Below are 20183 nucleotides of genomic sequence, written 5' to 3'. Positions count from 1 at the left end.
TTGATGCAAATTTATTGTAAGTTAAAAATTTATGTAAATTACTCTTGCTTAAATTAGTTGAATACTTAATTAATTATTTAAATTAATAATATATATGGTAAAATATTTATATGAATAAAAATATTATTATAATATTATTTGTTGTATTTGAAATGATAGGATGATGGTTTAAGTTCATAAAAAATCAAGTAGAACATTTATAATGCCACCAGCATTTGTCCTTTTTGGGGAATAATTTGCAGTTTATAATTTGAATGCATATATAATCAAGAATGTCTGTAATTTTGCTTTTTCTAATGGTTGTCATTAATGTCTTGTTTGATTATAGGAGCTATATGTCGCTAGTGCCAAATGAAGATGACAAAGCTTAATCTTCTTGCATTGCTTTGGAATTTTTCACCATTATTTCTGTCCCATCTTCCATGAACTCTCCACCTTTCGGTCCCTATATTTATATAATATTTGTGACCAAGATTTCAATTTAATCACAATCATGAATTGCTTTCTGATCGATGGATAAGGTCTAAATTTGCTGCCTCTAGTTGGGCCTCCACATATAGAATAAATTTGTAGTATATATAATAATATGAACAAGTTTGTTCCTGCCAATGGCTGACAAGCTTTGCAGAAAACATGCATCTGGTCTCTTCATGATCTTTTGTAACAGGAAAGAGAACCATACAAATTAAGCTTTCTGCTCATTTTGATTGTATGATAACTAAACAAAAGATCATTATTCCACTTCCATTCATTCTTTAATTTACACTAAATTTCCAATAATAACAATGGAAGTAAGCTGCCAAAACCTGGAAGCTACTCCTAGAATATCTAATCTTGTGAATCAAAATCAAACATTAACATGCTTAGATTAGTTATTACTTAGCTTGATTATATCAGAAATCAAAACATCAAGGTGGTATTTTGCAGAGCCTAGCAAGAGAGTTCTAGCTATGTAAAGCTAATTTCAAAATTAATTTCAGTTTCATACGTAATTATTTATGTACATTTATGTTTGCTTCGGTCCTCATTGATTAAGTTTTCCTCATAACGACATGTTATTATAATCTACAATAATTAGCCCCTGGTTTCTGGAGTGGCTTGCTGGAGACTGTGGTTTCTTTGGAATGCTCTTTTTTTTTTTTTTTTTTTTTCCAAATGATCTGCTTATTCATGCTAGAGCTCTGGAGTTTTTGAATGCTCGGGATCATATGCAGAGTAGGCCGAAGTCTACAATTCCTGGGCTAGTTTAGTGCAAAACTACGGACCCATGCATCTTAATTAATTTATTTTTCTGAATATTGACAATATTACAAATACATCTTGTTCAAGCACTTAAACTTTATTTTACAAATACATCTTTTTCAAGCACATAATAACTTTAATTCACTGCTGCTTCTGGTATCTTCAAACGCCTCTTATTTCCACCCAACAGAAACATAACCCTCTTCTCACTTCACACACTGCATTAAACACAAAATAAAGAAATTTAATTAAATGAATTTAACTCCCTGTTCAAGATATTAATTAATTATGTGTATTCTTTAGTTGATGATCATGCTTAGTGTAGCAAAAATAGTGAGAATATTATAAGATGCATGTATTAATAAGTTGAATGAAGCCTGAATATGTTAATTACCGATCAAAGGCAATATTAATCTTTCCAGCATCAGGGTTGGCGATGGAGGAAAAAGCTTCTTGAGATAAATCAATGGTGGCCTGACAACCTGGTGGGGGGCAATAGTCCACAATTTTCACAACCACAGAGTTACCATTGCAAGGGTGAGGGTCTCCCTTGTTGGTTGCACTTAGGCAAGTCACTCTATAGTTTCTTCCACAAGCTGCTCGGTTGTCCCATATTGCTTCACTTGCTGCTGCAATCATTACACCTTCATCTGAATTCCCATAGCATGAAGATGCTGCATTTTTAATCCAATCAAAGCTATAAGAATATATTGTTAGACCATCATCTAGATATCTTCTATCAGTAGGAGAAAGAAAAGAACAATATATTAGCAAATACATTAAAGAATCTCTCAATATAATTGATATCCTTGCATCAAAATTTTAAAGAATAAAAGTTCATGAAAGCTTACGAACGTATGGAGGAGTGTAGAAGGTAGCAGTCCCCTGGTCCGCCGCAGCTTCTTTTGGGAAGAAGCAGAAGACTAACCCTAGGGTTATCATGGAGAAAATAAGCATACGGTTAATTGTTTCCATCACCATTACGTTCTTTAGTTAGCTAATTAAACAAGTGATGGGCATAATGCTATGAACTAATAGCTATTTATAGTCATATGGTTGTGTACATGAATACATCACACAAGCAAATTTTCTTCTATTTGACATATAGTTTGTTTTTTTATTGCTGGACATTGCGAAATATGGATTGGAGTCCAAGACAATTTTCTTTGGCATTGCGAGGCATTATTACTGATTTGAGTAGATTAAAATTTTTCTTTAAAAATGAATTAAATATTTTGATAGAATAGATAGGAATCATTTAAAAACATCAACCATTGATTTTCAACAGTTGAAGTAAAGTTTGTTCACTTATGGAAAATTAAAATAATTTTAATATTAATTATTATATGGGTTAAAATTAATTTTTTTAATATAATCCGATATTAATTGGCATTTAACTTAATAAAAACAAATTATATCTTATTTGATTAGATTAAAAATTTTCTTTAAAAATGAATTAAATATTTTGATAGAATAGATGGAAATCATTTAAAAACATCAACAATTGATTTTCAACAGTTGAAGTGAAAGTTTGTTCACTTATGGAAAATTAAAATAATTTTAATACTAATTATTATGTGAGTTAAAATCAATTTTTTTAGTATAATTCGATATTAATTGATATTTAATTTAATAAAAAAAATTATATCTTATTTGATTAGATTAAAATTTTTCTTTAAAAATGAATTAAATATTTTGATAGAATAGATGGAAATCATTTAAAAATATCGATCATTGATTTTCAACAGTTGAAGTGAAAGTTTGCTTAATTAAGAGTAGTTTTTTGGAAAAATTTTTTAAGAAAACTGAAAAATAGATTTTTATATTGACATGTATTAGTTTTTCAAATGAAAAACTGAAAAATCAATTTTTTAAAAGTTAATTAAGATTAAAAAAAAAGAAAAAAAATTTAGTTGTTTTTCTTTATAATAAAAATTTTATTTTTCAACTTTTTTTCAAAACTTGAAAATCAATAGCATTTGTTAATGTTAAAAATGACTCCTTTAATTTATCCTTTTGCCAGAAATGCAAGAGCTGAGCTATACCAATCATGCATGCGGCTACCAGCTGGTTGAAGGTGAATTAGAGCATGCCTTGGTCTTGGACAATTAGTACAAATATAATTATGCAAATTAGCATGGATATTAATAGATGTCCAAGCAAGGCCTTAGAGATCAAAATCTTTCTGCAATCAGATAATAATAATATTACTACAAGAATAATAAGGAATATGCCTTTTGGTTTGGATTTTCCAATGTTTGGATATGTAAAAATTCTTTGCTTGATGAAGAAAACAAGCTAACTTAAATAAAAGTTTTGGGAATTTTGTGCTTGTAATATTGGTATGTTGCCAATCATATTTGTCTAATTCTTCTTGTATTTGCTTGTCATCCAGATTTTGACCCTGAAAGCTTACTTGATTAGTAATTCCAGCTGATGGTTTACTTTATTTATCAATCCTTTTTACATTACAAGAAATAAATGGATTATCAATGGATTCCTATAAAATTTGTTGATAATTCAATTATAATGGACGCAGTCGGTTGCCGTGAATCTTGGTACTAATTTTTCTTTATTAATGAATTAAGGTCTGTTAGTATTTATTAATGGATTTTCTATTAATAAATTGAAAAAATATATATATAAAAACATCAAATATTATGTTGGTAATTTAAAAAATTATTTTCGATTAAAATAATAAATTTTAAGTTTATTAAAAAAAATTCAAAACTTTTAGAATATTTATGATTATGATCAAAACTTTAAATTGTGCGTTTAGAGTTGAATTTCAGTTAATCGTCACAATTGTAACTAAAGCAACTAAATTCAATTTGAGATGATTAACGATAAATTATAATATAATTTTTAAAATTTTATTTTATTAATAAAATAGTTCATTGATTTAAATTTTATATTTAAATATTTTTATTATTATATAAAATATATTTATAATATAAAATATATTTTATATTTATTTTTAATTGAAATTTTATGCTAAAAAATATTTTAATATAATTAACGATTTGAAAATTACGTAATTACAAATAATCACACTAAAAAATTTCTTTTCCAGTTGTCAATTACACAAACCATATAAAATTATAGACTGAGCATAGGCTAAGATTAATATTTTTTTTTTTTACAAAATTATGTATGGCTTTGATATGATTGGATGGTTTCTATTTACAAACTTGTAATTAATTGAATTAAGAATTTAAATTCTCGATTTTAATATTTCGTTAGAGCTTAGTCGTTATTAAATTTAAAAAAAAAAGTTACTATAAATTTGTAATAAATAAGACAGTCATCGTTGAATAGGATAGTATTTAATGGCTATTATATAAATGCAAATTTTTATTTAATTAAATATTTAATTTTTAATAATAATTTTATAATTATGCTAAATAAATAATTATTTTTAGGAGTAATTTTATAATTATATTAAGGGTATTTTTGTTTATCCTATTATTTCTCCATATTATAAGTTTATAAATATTTAGAAATTTAGTTTTTAAGATTTTTTTTATCGATTTTATTATAATAAATTAAATAATTTTTCATAAATTAATAATACTTGCAAGATTAAGATTATAGAATTAATATATTAGGAATTATAATAAAATTTTTTATTATAAATATAATTATTAGAAAAATAATATTAAAATTTTAATTTATATATATTATAGCATTATTAGAAATTACTTATGGAGTTAGAAACGAATGTACCGTCAATAAAAAGATGAAATATTGTGAAAAAGCATCTTATTGCTAAAAATATCAGCAATGTATACTAAATTCAATGGAATTAATTTCATCTCGATGATATCGAGTGATGCATACATTTTACATAGTTAATTAAGTTAGATTTCATGGTCATTTTATTGATTTGTTAGTTATTTTTAATTAATTTTTTTAGTCATTTAGTTAATTTTGCATAATTGTTTATTTCTAGACTAATTTGTAATTTTGTTTTTGATTTGTAGATAAAATGGTGTTTTTGATGGACTAAAAAGTAATTATGCGAGTGAAAGTAATTTTCAAGCGCAAAAGTGTTAAAATGAAGCTTGGAAATTAAAAATTGTGAAGTTGCCGAAATCCGCATGACTTACTGTATAACCTGTGCATTTTTTGCATAGAAATTAGAAAGAATTGAATATCTGCCGAAAAGTGCACAGCTTATGCGGATTCCTTTTGCAGATTCACGGAAGAGACCCTACACCAACCGAAACTTGCACAACCTGCTGCATAACTTATGCACTTTCATGCCTTCCCTCATGTAGCTTCACGGAAGAGACTCTAAAACTGTCGAAACTTGCATAACTTGCAGCATAAATTATACAGTCCAGTTATACACTTTCATGGGAGGCTTCAAAGCATGCAGAAACTTGCACAGGCAGCCCACATAACTTGTGCAACCTCATGGAAAGCCTCTGTAACTGCCAAATTGGAACAAGATCTTGCATGACCTGTGCATTTCTTCATAAATGAGCTAGAAAAAAAAAAGATTCTCCCACATGAATCGATGACCTCACATACCATTTTAGGGTTTCTTTGTCAGAAAATATAAATAAAGAATTTTTATCTCATTTAGACAGACAGAAAATAGAGGAAAGGAGAAAGACACAAAAAAGGCAAGGGACAGGAAGCAGTCGACATTTGCTTTCATTCCTGACCCAGATTTGGAAATTTCATCTTTTCTTCACTATTTTCTACCTTTTTTTTTATTGGGTTTCTTAATTCTTAGTTTATTTTTCAGATTTATTTCCATATTTATTTAGAATCTTTTGCATTAAATATGGGTAGTGAGTAGTTTTTAAGAATTCTGGAATTTGGGTATGCAATATTTAAGATATTTTATGAATTTTAATTGGGTAATCCATGTTATATGGTTTTTATGAGGTTTCATCCATTTTTTGTGTACTCAATGACATACTTAGTGTAGGATCTCATTAAGTAATGTTCATAATCCTTGGTTAAAGCACCAAAAGGAGAAAACTTTCATATAGATAATCAATAAATTGGACTTAATTAACTTGGATCTAGAAATAGACTAAGGATTAAGAGGATTAATAGATTGATTAAAGAACTTAATGAATTTTAATTAATTTCAGCTCTACAAAAATAGGATTAAGTTAATTAAAACACTCTTTGTCTCACTCGAAAGGGTATTCAAAGGATTTAAGAATTAATCTCCTTTAAATCTATAATTCCCATGTATTTGGATAACCAATTTAAAATCTCAAATTACATTGAATATGAATCCCTAAACTCTGGAATCATTTTATTATCATTGATTGTTAGTTGAGTTTGATTGATTATCAATTAAATTTTTGCCACACTTACTTTTGTAGGTTTTATTTCTTATAAATATAGTTGGATTCCTATTTAGATTATTTCTTAGTTGAAATTACAATTAAAATTCCATTCCCTTCCTTTTATTACCTTTTTAGTTTAAATTTAACTATAATTAGTTAATTTTACATCAGCAATTCAATCACTAACATAATTCTCCGTGAGAACGATATCATTTTCTATACTACTTATGCGATCTGTGCATTTGTGGTTGGGCCACATCATCGAGTCTAATATAACTCTCCATGGAAACGATATCATTTTCTATACTACTTGTGCGACCGACCTGTGCACTTGCGGTTGGGTCACATCATTGAGTCTAATCAATATCATGAATGATAATATCTAAATGATCAAATTGATTAATCATCGAAAATTGAATAATATAATATAAAAAGATCATTTATCCTTATCGAATTTAAAAAAATGGATTCTTATTCAATTAATTATTTCTTTATTTTATTTTTATTTATCAAATTCTTAGGGAGGTTAATGTTTGAAGTTCAAAGCCGAGAAGCAAGCATAGGCAAGGCAAGGCAAGGCAAGTGTACGCCTGAAATGAAAGCAGTTTAGTGACCGACCAAAGAAAGAGTAACCAAAGCAAAAGAAAATGGTGACCTTAACTCGGGAACAAATTCGATAAGGCCACTAGAACCATTGTTTTTGTCTTTCTCTCGCGTCTAGCTATTCCTACTCAGTCCAAAAGATGAGTCCTCACTTTTGTTAGACAGAAGAATCAGTGTAGATAGCAATAGCAGAGGCAGTACACAAAATGGTCTGCCTTAGCATGCGTTAAAATGTACCAGCGATGAAATAATATGGACTAGCAACAAATTATTGTCACTAAAATTTATTATTAGCGACGAACTTATATATTTGATGCTAAAAATATATTTTTATTTGTATTTTTTAAATAATGACTTTTTTTGGCTACCCTCCCTTTTTCTTCTCTATATATTTTAATCTTATTAAATGAACAAGACGAAAACTCAATACCATACAGCAGCAAATCAAGTCTCAAGTTGTAATCTAGCTGAAATCTGAGCATGAACAGAATCTTCGAAAACAGAATACGATCATCGACACTAATTCCAAAATGATAATTGCACTCTATTTGATGAAGGTTTGGGTTATCAACTCTAAGTGAAGCAATGAGCCTTCATCTACGACAAAATCCAATGGATGCAAAATTCAATGGATTGAAAATCTGGATAATGTGGATATGCACATTTTACTGATGGCTACCTTTTTTCAGTATTGAAAAGTTCACTGATTTTTAAGTCAATGTAGAACAGACAACAATACAGATCAAGGTGTGGAGACCCCTTTTCATCAACAAAGCAACAAGACAAAAAATTATGAGATTTACACCTTTTGCTCCCTTCCTCTTCTAGGATCTATACATAAAAGGGGGATGGAGGCTCCTTTAGTAGTATACATGTACTCTGATTCTAGTCAAGTTAATAGGAAGTTGGTTAGAAATAAGTGCCCATACAGCCAAACCTGCGATCACCATTGATCAAGAATCATAAAAATCCAAGGAAACCATCATCCATCATCCATCATCACCAGCAGATGATTGAAAATTGCTGGCAGTGCTCAACCCAATAAAACTCTACAATTTATATTTTGCCTGGTTTACAGGAGGCAAGAGAGATCCGGTTATGAGTCTGAGATAGGTTTGGCTTTGAAGAACTTGGCAACTGCCTGGTAGAGATTTTCTTCCTCAAAAGGCTTTGACACGTATCCATCCATCCCGCATTTCAGGCACTCATCATATGTGGCATGTATCACGTCAGCAGTCATGGCTAAAATTGGCACATGCCACTCACCCTTTTTAGCAGTTCCTTCTTCCACCATGGATTGACCATTTATCTGGTCATTTGCCACGCTCTCCATCTGCCGGATACGGCGAGTTGCCTCAAACCTGGAAGAAGAATTAAAGGAAAATCGATCATGTAGTGTACAAGAAGCCCTTGCTCTAATGTTTCCCAGACCATGCAGCCACTTATAGGCGTGCATAAGTGAGAGAAGATTTAAGTATCTGTGGATTCAAGCTAGAAACATTTGTTAACCAGAACAAAAAAAGTATGGGTTCACGTATATGAATTATGTGACATGTCTACTGAATGTCAAGTATGTTCATTGTCTACTGAATGTAGAGAATGTTCATCAACAAAAACAACAAAGTCGGGTCAACGAAATCGCTAACTTCAGCTTTTAAGAAATAAGGATCTACACTTAAAGCATCTTTTTTGATTTTCAAGAATGCAGTTTAACAATAAACAAACAGAACCTTGAAAACTTACCCATCCATTTCTGGCATTTGAATATCCATGAAGCATGCATCAAAACTGTGTGGTAGTTGAAGCAATTTTAGCGCTGTTTTGCCACTGTCGGCACACTCCACATTAGCTCCAAACTTCTTCAGTGCACCTGCAGCAACTCTACGGTTTACCATATTGTCATCAACCACCAGAATTTTCTTGCCACAGAGTAGACTCCGGAGAAAAGAAGATCCATTCGGCACATCTTTCCCTTGTGGCCTCTTCTTCCCCAGTCCCAACACCTGCTGAAGACATGCAGCCACCATACTTGCTCTCAAAGGTTTCATGATCACAGTATCTGCAAAACCTGATGCTTTTGCTTTATTAAATTCATCATTACTGATATTAGTAGCAAGAAGTATCATCTTAGGCAACTTAAAAACGAGTCCACTCTGCTTCCAGTCCAGTGGCCATACGCTTGAACAACCATCCTCCCCTGAAATCCATGAGTCCTTCTCAACCAGAACTATATCTGGCTGGGTACTGCTGCCACTGAAAATAAAAAAGAGGTGCAGCTAAATACATTATATCATAATTTCAAGTTCTAAACAAAATGTAGAAATAGGAATTCTATTGTAGATTTTTTTTAATTGATTCCTCGAGAAATCTTCTTTCTGGTCATCTTGTAGGAAGCATAGCTAGCATTCCCTGTCAACTAGGCGCATGGTTCATGTCTTATTGTGCACCAGTTACTTATGGAACAGAACATCTAATCTACTTAAGAAAAACTCCCACAGCATGACCTAATATAAGTGCATACCTCCCGAATTCAGGAGAGAATCTAATGACAGTCATATCTTCTTTGATTATCTTATCTAGAAATGGCAATTCCACGCATTACCTTTACCAGTGATATACCTTTGCCGGTGATATAGATAAAACAGTGCATTTACAAATCCACAAAGCAACTGCTCTGAGGGTAAAAGAGGAAACTTTATCAAGAGTAACTCACAAAATCCATAAAGTTAAAATCTCACACCATATACCCTAAACTTAAAAGCAAGACATAAGATAAATAACAAGATAGAATTGACATCAAATCTATTTTTTTCATACGGAGTCCAAACTCCAAAACTGAAGTCCTACCAGGACAAAACTCAACTCAACCTTAATCCCAATGTAGTTAGGATTGGCTATATTCCACCATGTTTATAACTACTACTAACAGGATAAAAAAAAGTACCGTACTATTTTGAGGCAAGACTTACAATAGAATCTTACTCGCAGAAGTGTTCTATACTTCTATTTCGCTTCAAAGTGGTTTTAAGGGAAAAATTAATTTGCTTCAAAGTGGTTTTAAGGGAAAATTTAATTTGGGGAAGAAGAAAAGTGCATTCTGCTCTAACAAATAGCTAGTTTAGCACCCTCAAATTAGATATATTTAATGTGGTAGCTTCTGAAGATTTCCTCTCTTGTAAGTAACTGATAAAGCCATACAAACATCTTCAATTAGGGGCCAAAAATTGCAGATATATCTTTTGTTATTCTTCCCATGTAAATTTAATCAAAGATATCTATGAAGAACTTACCCAGACGTCAGTGAACCATTTTTTCCCCAGGTACCTGCAGCCACCTTGAGGCTACTTGCAACTTCAGCCACAATACCAAGCCTCTTCAAATGGTATCTGGTTACAGCAGCCCTAACTGGTTTTCCATCAACTACCATTGCTTTCAATCCTCTGAAGCTGGAAGGAAGATCTTCAGAATTTCGCTTTTCCATTTTGTTAAATGCATTTTTCTTGCACCTCCCAAAAGCAGCAGTGAATGAAAATGTGCTTCCAACCTGCGGCCGGCTAATAAAGTTTATATGACCACCCATAAGCTCAACCAGACATTTACTGATGCTCAAGCCAATACCAGTTCCTCCATAATTTCTCGAGGTTGAACTGTCTGCCTGCATGAAGGGCATGAAAACACGATCCTGAGCATGCAAGGGGATTCCAATTCCTGTATCCTCCACAGATACCATCAAAGTAACACTCTCGGAAGCTTCATTAGTGGTTAGCACATTTAATGAACCACTGGATTGGAATTCTTCATCAGCAACTAAATGCTTAAAGGCTTCCCAACTGTTCCGATCATCAGCTGCTTCAAAACCACTTAAGGTTTTGAACTGGCGAGCACCAGACATTATTACACTTTCTTTGGATCCTCCACTCAAACAACTGTCAGCTTTTGCAAATGTAGTGGCCTTAGCATGTTCATCTAAATGAACTTTAACAAATATATGCCCTCGTTCAGTGAACTGCCAAAAATTTAGTTACATAAATCAACTACGCCAAAAGTATTTCGAAGATAATAACGTATCCAGCAGTAGGAAATATCATTGAACTATTACAAAGCAACATGTTAAGAAGTAACATTTATGGCTAAAATCACTAAATCTTACCCATATAGCATACTGGCATACTGATAATTGAAGCAAAGTAACAAGACATTTAATAATGATTGTGCTAGCAATTCACTGACCTTAACAGAGTTCCCCACAAGATTGGTAATTATCTGTCTGAATCTCCCAGGATCCCCCAGAACAATATCTGGAACTTTGTCAGAAACAAACACAGCCAGCTATAATTCCACAGTTGATGGCATATCCATGTTTGAGATGATGTAACGAGACACCACATTATAAGCACCATATCCATTGACGTCAAGTGCCAGGGAAAAGAGAGAAGAAAATAATTGCAGAATGTCAGTTTTGAAAATGATAAAAAGCACCTGGCAGTTTAATTTTTATAAAATGCAAGTACCATATGAAATGCTTCAACTTGAGCAAATTTCATTCCCAAGCATTTCAGCCTACAACAGTAAACACAAGTAAAACTTCTTTTATTTGCAATTCTGTAGGACTTACCTCAATTCCTTTGTTTCTAGACTTCTCAGAAAATAAAGAAAGAACATCATCTAGTATGGACTGAAGGTCAAACGGGACAGCTTCAAGCTCCAACTTGCCAGCTTCAATTTTTGCCCGGTCAAGCACCTCGTTTATCAATGCTATCAGTGCCTTTCCACAAGCTTGAGCAGTTTGAGCATAATCCCTTTGTGTTGAACTTAAATCAGTATCTAGGAGCAAAGCCAGCATTCCTGCAATCATACACGGATCGCATAACTAATTATGAAGGTACAAGCATCTAGAACATGCTTATGCTCCGAAAGGAAAAAGAGAAATCATGCACCTACCAAGAATGCCATTCATAGGTGTTCGGATTTCATGAGATACAGTAGCAAGAAACTGGCATCAAGAACACAAATGGTACTCAGGTCAAAAGAAGCTCCAACTTAGTAATGAGGAATGAATTACCTTCACAATTATGTTTGAATAAGTACCTGGGATTTGGCAACATCAGCAGCTTCTGCACGGACTTTCAGCTCCTGCATTTCATGAAAATCATCCTCCACTTTGACAATATGAATTGCTGCGCCATATAAGATATAACCCACTAACAAACCGATCACAAAGAATAAGAATGCGGTAGTGAGTGCCGTCCATGACGTCGGCGCCTTCTCATGATATCTGCTTGAAATCCAAATCAGTAAGTATCTGCATGCTGAAGACCTGACCCATATTTTGTGAAATATTGACCAATTATTGGATGCACTCACCTACATATCATCTGATGTTTCCTGAATGGGTCTCCAAAATCAAGCTTGCTTTCATGCACAAGAGACATGTCACCATCTTGATTTTGGTGACCATACATGATTAAGGGATCTGAAGAGTTAGTTACATCGTAAACATTCACTAAAATTGCCTGATTCCCAGCAAGTTGTCCAAGTAAATTCTCCACAAGGGACTCAACATCAAAGGCTCCACCAAGGTATCTGCTTAAAATTAGAAATACATATTATAAAGGGCATCAATAAATTCCACATTAACAAATGAATGAATTTCTGTCAATTCAGAACATCCACCATTCTGTAAAGGATGTGATATTGCAAGACAAATCAGGGGATGGCTTTCCCCCTCCTTAAACCCTACACCCCTGCATAAGGGCACAGTTGGCTTTGAATTTAATCCCATTGAACCACAGAGTCAAAGGCTAGATTTACACTTCAGGCCCATAACAGTAACATAAAATAACAATTATACATGTTGCTCAGCGTATGGAATAACAAAGCATTTGCTGTGCCAAATGTTCTTCAATTGTTTTAGGAAAATGGAACAGCTGAATCATATTAAAATGATGAAATGATCTCACAGAAACATAATGTAATAATATCTTTTTCTTATTTAGGACTTTGCTGCCAGCATTAAAGCAGGTCTATAGATGACACAAAATGACATGTTTTTACTGTATCAGAATCAAAATTCCAGAAATGACAAAAACAAAATGCAAACTTTTTTCTTGTTTACCCTGCACTTGCTTCTATACGCTGTGCCACTGTGGGGTTTTGAGGAAGCTTAGACCTGTAAACTGGGAACGTCAAGACGACACCAAGATGATGCGAACCTAGTAACCTGAAGGGGCTTGTCAAAACAGCTTTCCCTGTAGCTCTAGCCTTCAGTATGTTTTCTCTGTCCTCCTACATAAAGAGGCAAAATTACAGGCTCAATCCCAATTAAAATCCAGATTTTGATTTTGTGATACTGTTAGAACCTAAAATAGCATAAACAAGAAAACCAGAATGAGGCAGAAAAATTGTGTAATTTTGATTTACCTCCCCTGACATCATGTCAAGAGATTCAATGTAGGATACAGTTTCTTGAGAAAATATCACTGGCGCATACTCATCTCGTATTGGTGAACGCTCCTTCTCCATTGTCTTTATTGTCCATCCATGTTGCCTCTCAAATTCCTTCCTCTCTGAATCAACCACCCTCTGTGCATAGGCTACCCCACTCAACAATGGCCGCTCAAATGATGTTCTAGCAGTGTATTCAGCAAATGTTTCCTGCATTTTTTGTATGAAACACAATTGGAAAGAACTTGCTTTGCCTCATCAAGTGAACTAATCTTATACAAATATTTGACCGAGTCAAACCCATTTTGTAAATTTGCATCTTGAAAACGAAGCAGCAGCAACTAGAAGTTCCCAAAATTATTTCCCTCAATTTTATCAGAAACCAATCACAGCCTCAACAAATTAAAAGCAGGGAAAAAAAATTCCGAGCATAAAAATTCAAATAAGCGTTGCATGATTATTTGGCAAAAATAAAATCGAACTTCAGTTATGTTGGCCGAGAATAAACAGCAGCAGAAGTGACATTTGGAAATCATTTTTCCTGATCTTTTTTACCTTCTCATTTTTCAGAAACCAAATAGAAATATATTATATGTATATGCATAGGGGCACTAACCTGGTCAATTGCAGATGGGTTTTTGTTGTAATGGAACGTAGACACAAGAATGGCAAGCGCATGGACATGGTTAACACTAACACTGAATTGATCTTGCAACATTCTTGCCCTTTGATCACACATGCTACCCAGTACTTCCTTTCTTCTTACTTTATTATCAGCATCCATGCCATTGTATATCATCCAACTAATAAATGCCACAAGCATGACCCAGAGCAACAGGAATTTAGGAAGCCAAGCCCTGTGAGCTTGGATAAATGTGTACCCCCTTTTTGTCCCCATCTGCTGCTCATTTACCTTGACAGCTACAGAGTGGTGGTGGTGGTGGTGATGTTGGTGGTGGATCTGCTGTAGCTTCACAGCCATGGATACGAAGAAACTAAGAACTAGAATATCTCTGTTTCTTGTTTAAGTTGTTGCCGTTTGCTTTCTTGGTTTTCTTGTTGTTTCTCTGTAACCCAGTTCATATCCGAGCAAGAAAGGCCCCAAGAACACATGCACCCACAGACATGTGTGCGTATAGCGGATATATTAGGGAACTTCCTTTAAAAGACTGGCAAATTTGCAGGTACCCTTTTTCTGATATAGAAAGAAAAGGGTACTGCTAAGCTTAACTAGAGGTAAATTATCATCAATAGCATTGTTTTGCGTGATTCAAGCAAAAAATAAAACAGAGACTAGCACAAGAATTGGACAAATAAACAAATCTACCCTCTCCCTCTCTAGAAACTCATTTCAAGAATCAAAAAGGAAAGACCCAGAAAAGAAAAGGGAAAAAAAAAAAAAGGAAAGAATGAGTTACTCAATTGTTAGAGACAAGCATGGCTCTCAAAAGATGGAAAATAGCCCAAATTCCAAAGAATAGTATCTCTTTTCATCTCTCAACAAAGATTGTTTCCTATAAAAAAAGAAAGAAAAAAAAAAAAAGAACCGCAGAAAACACTAATCATTTTTATAACTGCAGGAAACACTAATCATTTTTATCTCTAAGCGTGAAATCTGCTGGTTTTGTTAAATATAAGAGAGCAAAAGGACAAAAAAAGAAAGAGCACGTTCACTTCTCTTCTTTAATGCTTAAAAAAATAAAATAATAATCAAGAACTCATCTTCACAGCACAAATAAACTCAACAACACACCACACACAGCGAAGCAGAAGCAGGCAAACAAAGCAAATGCTTTTAGACAGAGAAAGAAAGCGAGATAAAGAAATGGGTAGTTGAAAGAAGGGAACAAAAACAAAAACAAAAACAATGGTTTACCTGTAGAAAGGTGGAGGAGTTTCTTTGAATAATAGCGATTGAGAACAGAACAGAGTTGAGAGTATTTTCAATTCTTTTTTGACTTTTCCGCAATTTAATATTGAATTCTTTATATACGTATGAGATTATATTTATATACGCTTTTATCTGTCCTTTGCTTTTTAAAGCTAACTGAATCGAATTTTTAGGATTTTTGTAGATACGGTGGCGTCCATTCTCTCCCACAATCCATTAAACTATTACTTTCTCTTCCTGCAACTCTCTTCCCTCTCTCTCTCTCTTCTCTGTCCTCCTCCTTTTTTTTATTATTATTCTTTCATCTCTTCTCTGTCTCTTTTACTCTACCCTCTCCCTCTCCACTCTCGTATGTATCTGTGTATTTTTCTATTAATGCAAGTGATCTGTATCGCAAAAAACAGAGCTCTCATGTGAGAGCTATAGAAAGAGACTTATCATAAGAGTTGGAAATGACTTTCAAAGTGTTACATAATAAATCAATTTATAATAAAGATAATTCTTTATCAATTATTTCATGGTTGTTTTTTAGAAATATTTAGTGCATTTTATAATAAAAATTACATAGATATTATGTGTGCGTGTGTCAATGTAATTGAGTTAGGCAAGTGGTAGCAGAAATGAGATTGATTATGACACATACACTTGGGTAATATAATTATGCAAGCTAGAATGAAGAAATTGACTCAAAGCAAAGACTAGGTTAGAGTACAGATGGAGGAATAAGTTGGTGTTTCAATATCTGCCTCAATTGTGTTTTGAACAAGTTTTTCTTCTTTGAATTGTGATTTATTATTATTATTATTATTATTAATTATATGTTAATTTTCTTGTTTGTGATTAATGAATTGAGAACAATAAAACTTTAAAAAAAAAAAAAAAAAAAGGTTATTGTATTTGGGTTTGGGTGGCAAAAATCACTATCACATATCTTTGAGATAGTGACCCCGCGACCAGGAATAGATCTCATTCCCACCTAATTTGCCCTTTTTCCAATTATATTTCCACATATTATTATTATTATTATTATTATTATTATTATTATTATTATTATTATCTCCTTCCGCTCACTCGCTAATATTTGATTAGAAATGGGCAATGTCTTTTGTAGAAGGTAATTATAAAATGCATTATTTATGAAAAAAAAACTTTAAATCAATTTACCCATCTACGTATTAAATAATATAGTAAATAAAGTAAAATTTGTAGTTTAATTTTTCTATTTTTTTATGAAAAATATATTTGTTCCTAAAATATTTTATATTAATAAAATAATATTTTTACTAAAATTTATCATTATTGAATTGAAATCTATAACAGTTTAGTTTATTATTTTTTTATAATAATTTATTTTTTATAATTTTAATATTTATAATAATTTAGTTCTTTAGATTTAAATCAATTGCTTTGATTATTATTGATGAACATAAATTTTAATAGAATGACTTTTTTTAATTTATTAACAGAAATATATATTGAAAATTAACTTATTTCTTATAAAAATAAATATATTAAACTATAATTTTTATCATATTTTAAAAACGAAATTATAAAATACTCAAAATAATATTATTATCAAGTAAAATGTCATTATGGATTATTTTTAATATATGCAGAACCTATATATAACAACTTTATTTGTAATCCATCTTTTTTAATAAATTGGCAATTAATAAACTTCCTTAAAAAAAAAGGCCACAAATTAATTTTTTTCATGTTCTAAATTAGTAAATTTAATATGAATTTTTTTTTTAAGACTTCGTTTATTTCATTGAAAATATTTATTTTATAAATTATTTTTTATATTTTTTAGTATTTGAGACACTCAATAAAATGAGTTAATATAAAATATTTTTTTAATTAAAGAAAAAAATTATATCATTTTTAAGGAAAATGACTCTCTCTTTTTAAAAAAGTTAATTATTTTCTATTTTTTAAATTTAATAATTTTATTAAAATATTAAAATATTTATATATAAATAAAATAAATATAAAATATTAATTTAACATTTTAAGCAAATAATAGCAAGTATTTTCATGAAATATTTTTTATGAAAAATATTTTTTCAATTATTTTAATCAACAAATTATTAGTAAGTGAATTTAGCCTTTAGTCGTTACATATTAATGGATCATATTTTTATACTATAAAATTTTTAATATTAATATAAATATATAATTATTAATTAAACAAAAAATAAATTTTATATTATATGCAAATTTTTAATTTATTATATTTCTATCATAATAAAAAAAAATAAAAATTACTATCATAATTTTATAAAGTGCAGCAATAATAATTACTATCATAATTACTGTCATCCTTTGATTTCCCATTAGTCCAAACTAGGCAAAAGAAAAATTTTTTTTTTCAAAAATTTTTTTTTTTTAAAAAGAAAAAAAACCCAACTAGGAAAGGAATTTCACCATATTTGTAAGACCCAATAAGTGACAAATATAGACAGGTGAAGTGTGGGTGTGATTTAAAGGCAAAAAATGAAGGAGATAGACAACAGTTGCAGATGTTGGGTATTCTTTTAAAAGGGATATCTTCTGATGGAATAAGGGGGAGATTGCATGGGGACCATTGTCTTCAACACAACAGATATAAAGATGGGCAGAAGAGAAGAGAAGAAGAAGAGGGTAGCAACTAGCCTAAGCCAATAGCTATGGCACTCATTCATGTGCATGCATTATATTTATTGAGTTTTCGATTAATTAAAATTAAAATTATTCAATTTTGAAATTTTTTAATATAATTAAAATAAAATTTCAGTATTAATAAAATATAATTAAAATGAGTTGATATGTGTTTGTAAGTATATGTAATGTGCAAGTGAAAATATTAGGAGCCACTGAAAGTGAGGGAGATGTGGAAGTGTCGGCCATGTGGGTTGCTAGTTGCTAGTGAAGACCCACAGAGCATCGCTTTCTTAGAAATAAAAGTCTAAGTTTCTCTATTCAATAAATGATAATCATGTCCTCTTTGCGCATTGCCATTCTTCACCGCCTTCTTTCTTCTTCTTCTTCTTCTCCTCTCTCACATGGGGCAGGTGCTTGCTTCCCTCAGCCTCACCCCCCAAGATATCCTGCCCTACGCTGCTGCTATTGCTAGCGGTTTTGCATGCCCTGCCATGGCTCTGTTGTGGTCCCCTTCCTTTGGGTTTTATTCGCCCATGTGATGTCCTGTGTTTCCTCTCACGCTTCATCCCATGCCTCCTTTTATCTCATTAAATATAATTACTTCTATTATTATCATTTAAATATATTGATAATTGACACCCCTCTAAGGTAATTTGATTAATTTTCTTCTCAAGTTGTCGAGAGTAAATCTATGTATTTAATTCAAAATTTTTCTCCTTGATGAAAAATGAAAATGGAAATAGAAATATAATTATTATTATATTTTTATTAAATATAATATATATATCATTAATATTTTTAGTAAATTAAAAATGTCATTTGTTTATTTTATATTACCATCGTTTATTTTTATATATCGTTTAAGATTTTTATATAATAATTTAAAAAAATTAAATCATCTGAATTATAATAAAATTATTCATAATTTAATTAAATTACCTTTTATTACATTTAATTAATAAAGAAAAATAAGTTAATAAAATGTGTTATAGAAAATTATAAAAGTAATTATTGTGTGGAGCAAAAATAAGAGTAAAATTAAAAAAAAAAAATCAATACACCTTAATTTTATCTAAGTGATAAATAATTTTGATAAAATTACTTTTGAAAAGTGATAGATGAAAATTGATAAGATATAATTTTTAAAAAATAATATGTTAATAATTATTTTTTATTAAAAATATTTATTTATTTATTACTTTTTTAAAATAGGATTAAAACCAATTCATTTCACAATTTAATATATAAACATAAAATAAATCATAAATCATATGCTGGAGATAAGAAGGTCTAATTTGGAATCTCGTGAACTTATGTCACACATGATTTTGTTTAAATTTTTATTTAGGGAAAATTATAGATTCAATGTAAGGAGGAGATGATGGAACATTTTTAACTAACTGTTTCAACGCTTAATTAATAAGCTTGAAGTTTGAATATAATCTTCATCAAATCTTCCACGTAATCCCTCTCCCATCAAACCACATATCAAGCTTTAATATGGGCCAAAATTCAACAGACCCTATTGACAAAAGTCTCTTGAATAATTTCTTTTTTTTTTTGTATAATTATTTTTATTAAAATTTAAGCTTGAGAATTTATAATATTAAAAACGATTTTATTGTTATTAAGCTAAAACTCAAATAAATCATTAACTTACATAACATAGTGGTCCTAAGTTCTATTATTTTTATCATAAAAATACAAATTTTATTAAATTTAAATTTAAAATGTTATAATTCTAAAAATAATTATATTATGATTGAAGTTGAGGATAATTAACGCGTCAAGAAATCAATCATATAAATAATGGGTTGTCCTATCGTTCTTCGTTACAAAAAATGTGACCTCATTAAATACTTTTCTAAATAAATAATTAATCAATTTATAATGGTTTCAATTTCGATTAGGATAACCATGGGTTCAATAAATTATTTTTGAATATCTCATTTTTCTACTATATTTAATTTTTTACAATAATTTTATAAATTATAATACGTAATTGAGCCTAATAATCTAGCCATTAATTTAGTAAGATTACTTTA

General features: G+C 30.7%; 2 protein-coding genes across 2 annotated transcripts; both read right to left on the bottom strand.

Annotated features, from left to right (window-relative positions):
• Positions 1 to 1268: 1268 nt before the first annotated feature.
• On the bottom strand, positions 1269 to 2276 carry LOC110632069 (EG45-like domain containing protein). Its single transcript, XM_021780184.2, has 3 exons — positions 2094 to 2276; positions 1637 to 1916; positions 1269 to 1460 (listed from the first exon to the last, which is right to left on the bottom strand). Exons 1-3 carry the CDS (start codon positions 2221 to 2223, stop codon positions 1454 to 1456), a joined length of 417 nt encoding a protein of 138 aa, XP_021635876.2. The 5' UTR covers positions 2224 to 2276; the 3' UTR covers positions 1269 to 1453.
• Positions 2277 to 7800: 5524 nt separating this feature from the next.
• LOC110633186 (histidine kinase 4) lies at positions 7801 to 15731 on the bottom strand. Its single transcript, XM_021781695.2, has 12 exons — positions 15481 to 15731; positions 14221 to 14799; positions 13581 to 13814; positions 13276 to 13445; positions 12525 to 12743; positions 12249 to 12435; positions 12102 to 12153; positions 11776 to 12005; positions 11391 to 11489; positions 10451 to 11166; positions 8904 to 9413; positions 7801 to 8521 (listed from the first exon to the last, which is right to left on the bottom strand). The coding sequence occupies exons 2-12, from the start codon at positions 14584 to 14586 to the stop codon at positions 8257 to 8259; spliced, it is 3048 nt and encodes a 1015-aa protein (XP_021637387.2). The 5' UTR covers positions 14587 to 14799; positions 15481 to 15731; the 3' UTR covers positions 7801 to 8256.
• Positions 15732 to 20183: the final 4452 nt, after the last annotated feature.

The sequence above is a fragment of the Hevea brasiliensis genome, chromosome 15 (genome assembly GCF_030052815.1).
Source record: "Hevea brasiliensis isolate MT/VB/25A 57/8 chromosome 15, ASM3005281v1, whole genome shotgun sequence".
Lineage (NCBI taxonomy): Eukaryota > Viridiplantae > Streptophyta > Magnoliopsida > Malpighiales > Euphorbiaceae > Hevea > Hevea brasiliensis.
The sequence above is the reverse complement of the archived record's forward strand: the minus strand, read 5'-3'. Positions and strand labels throughout refer to the sequence as shown.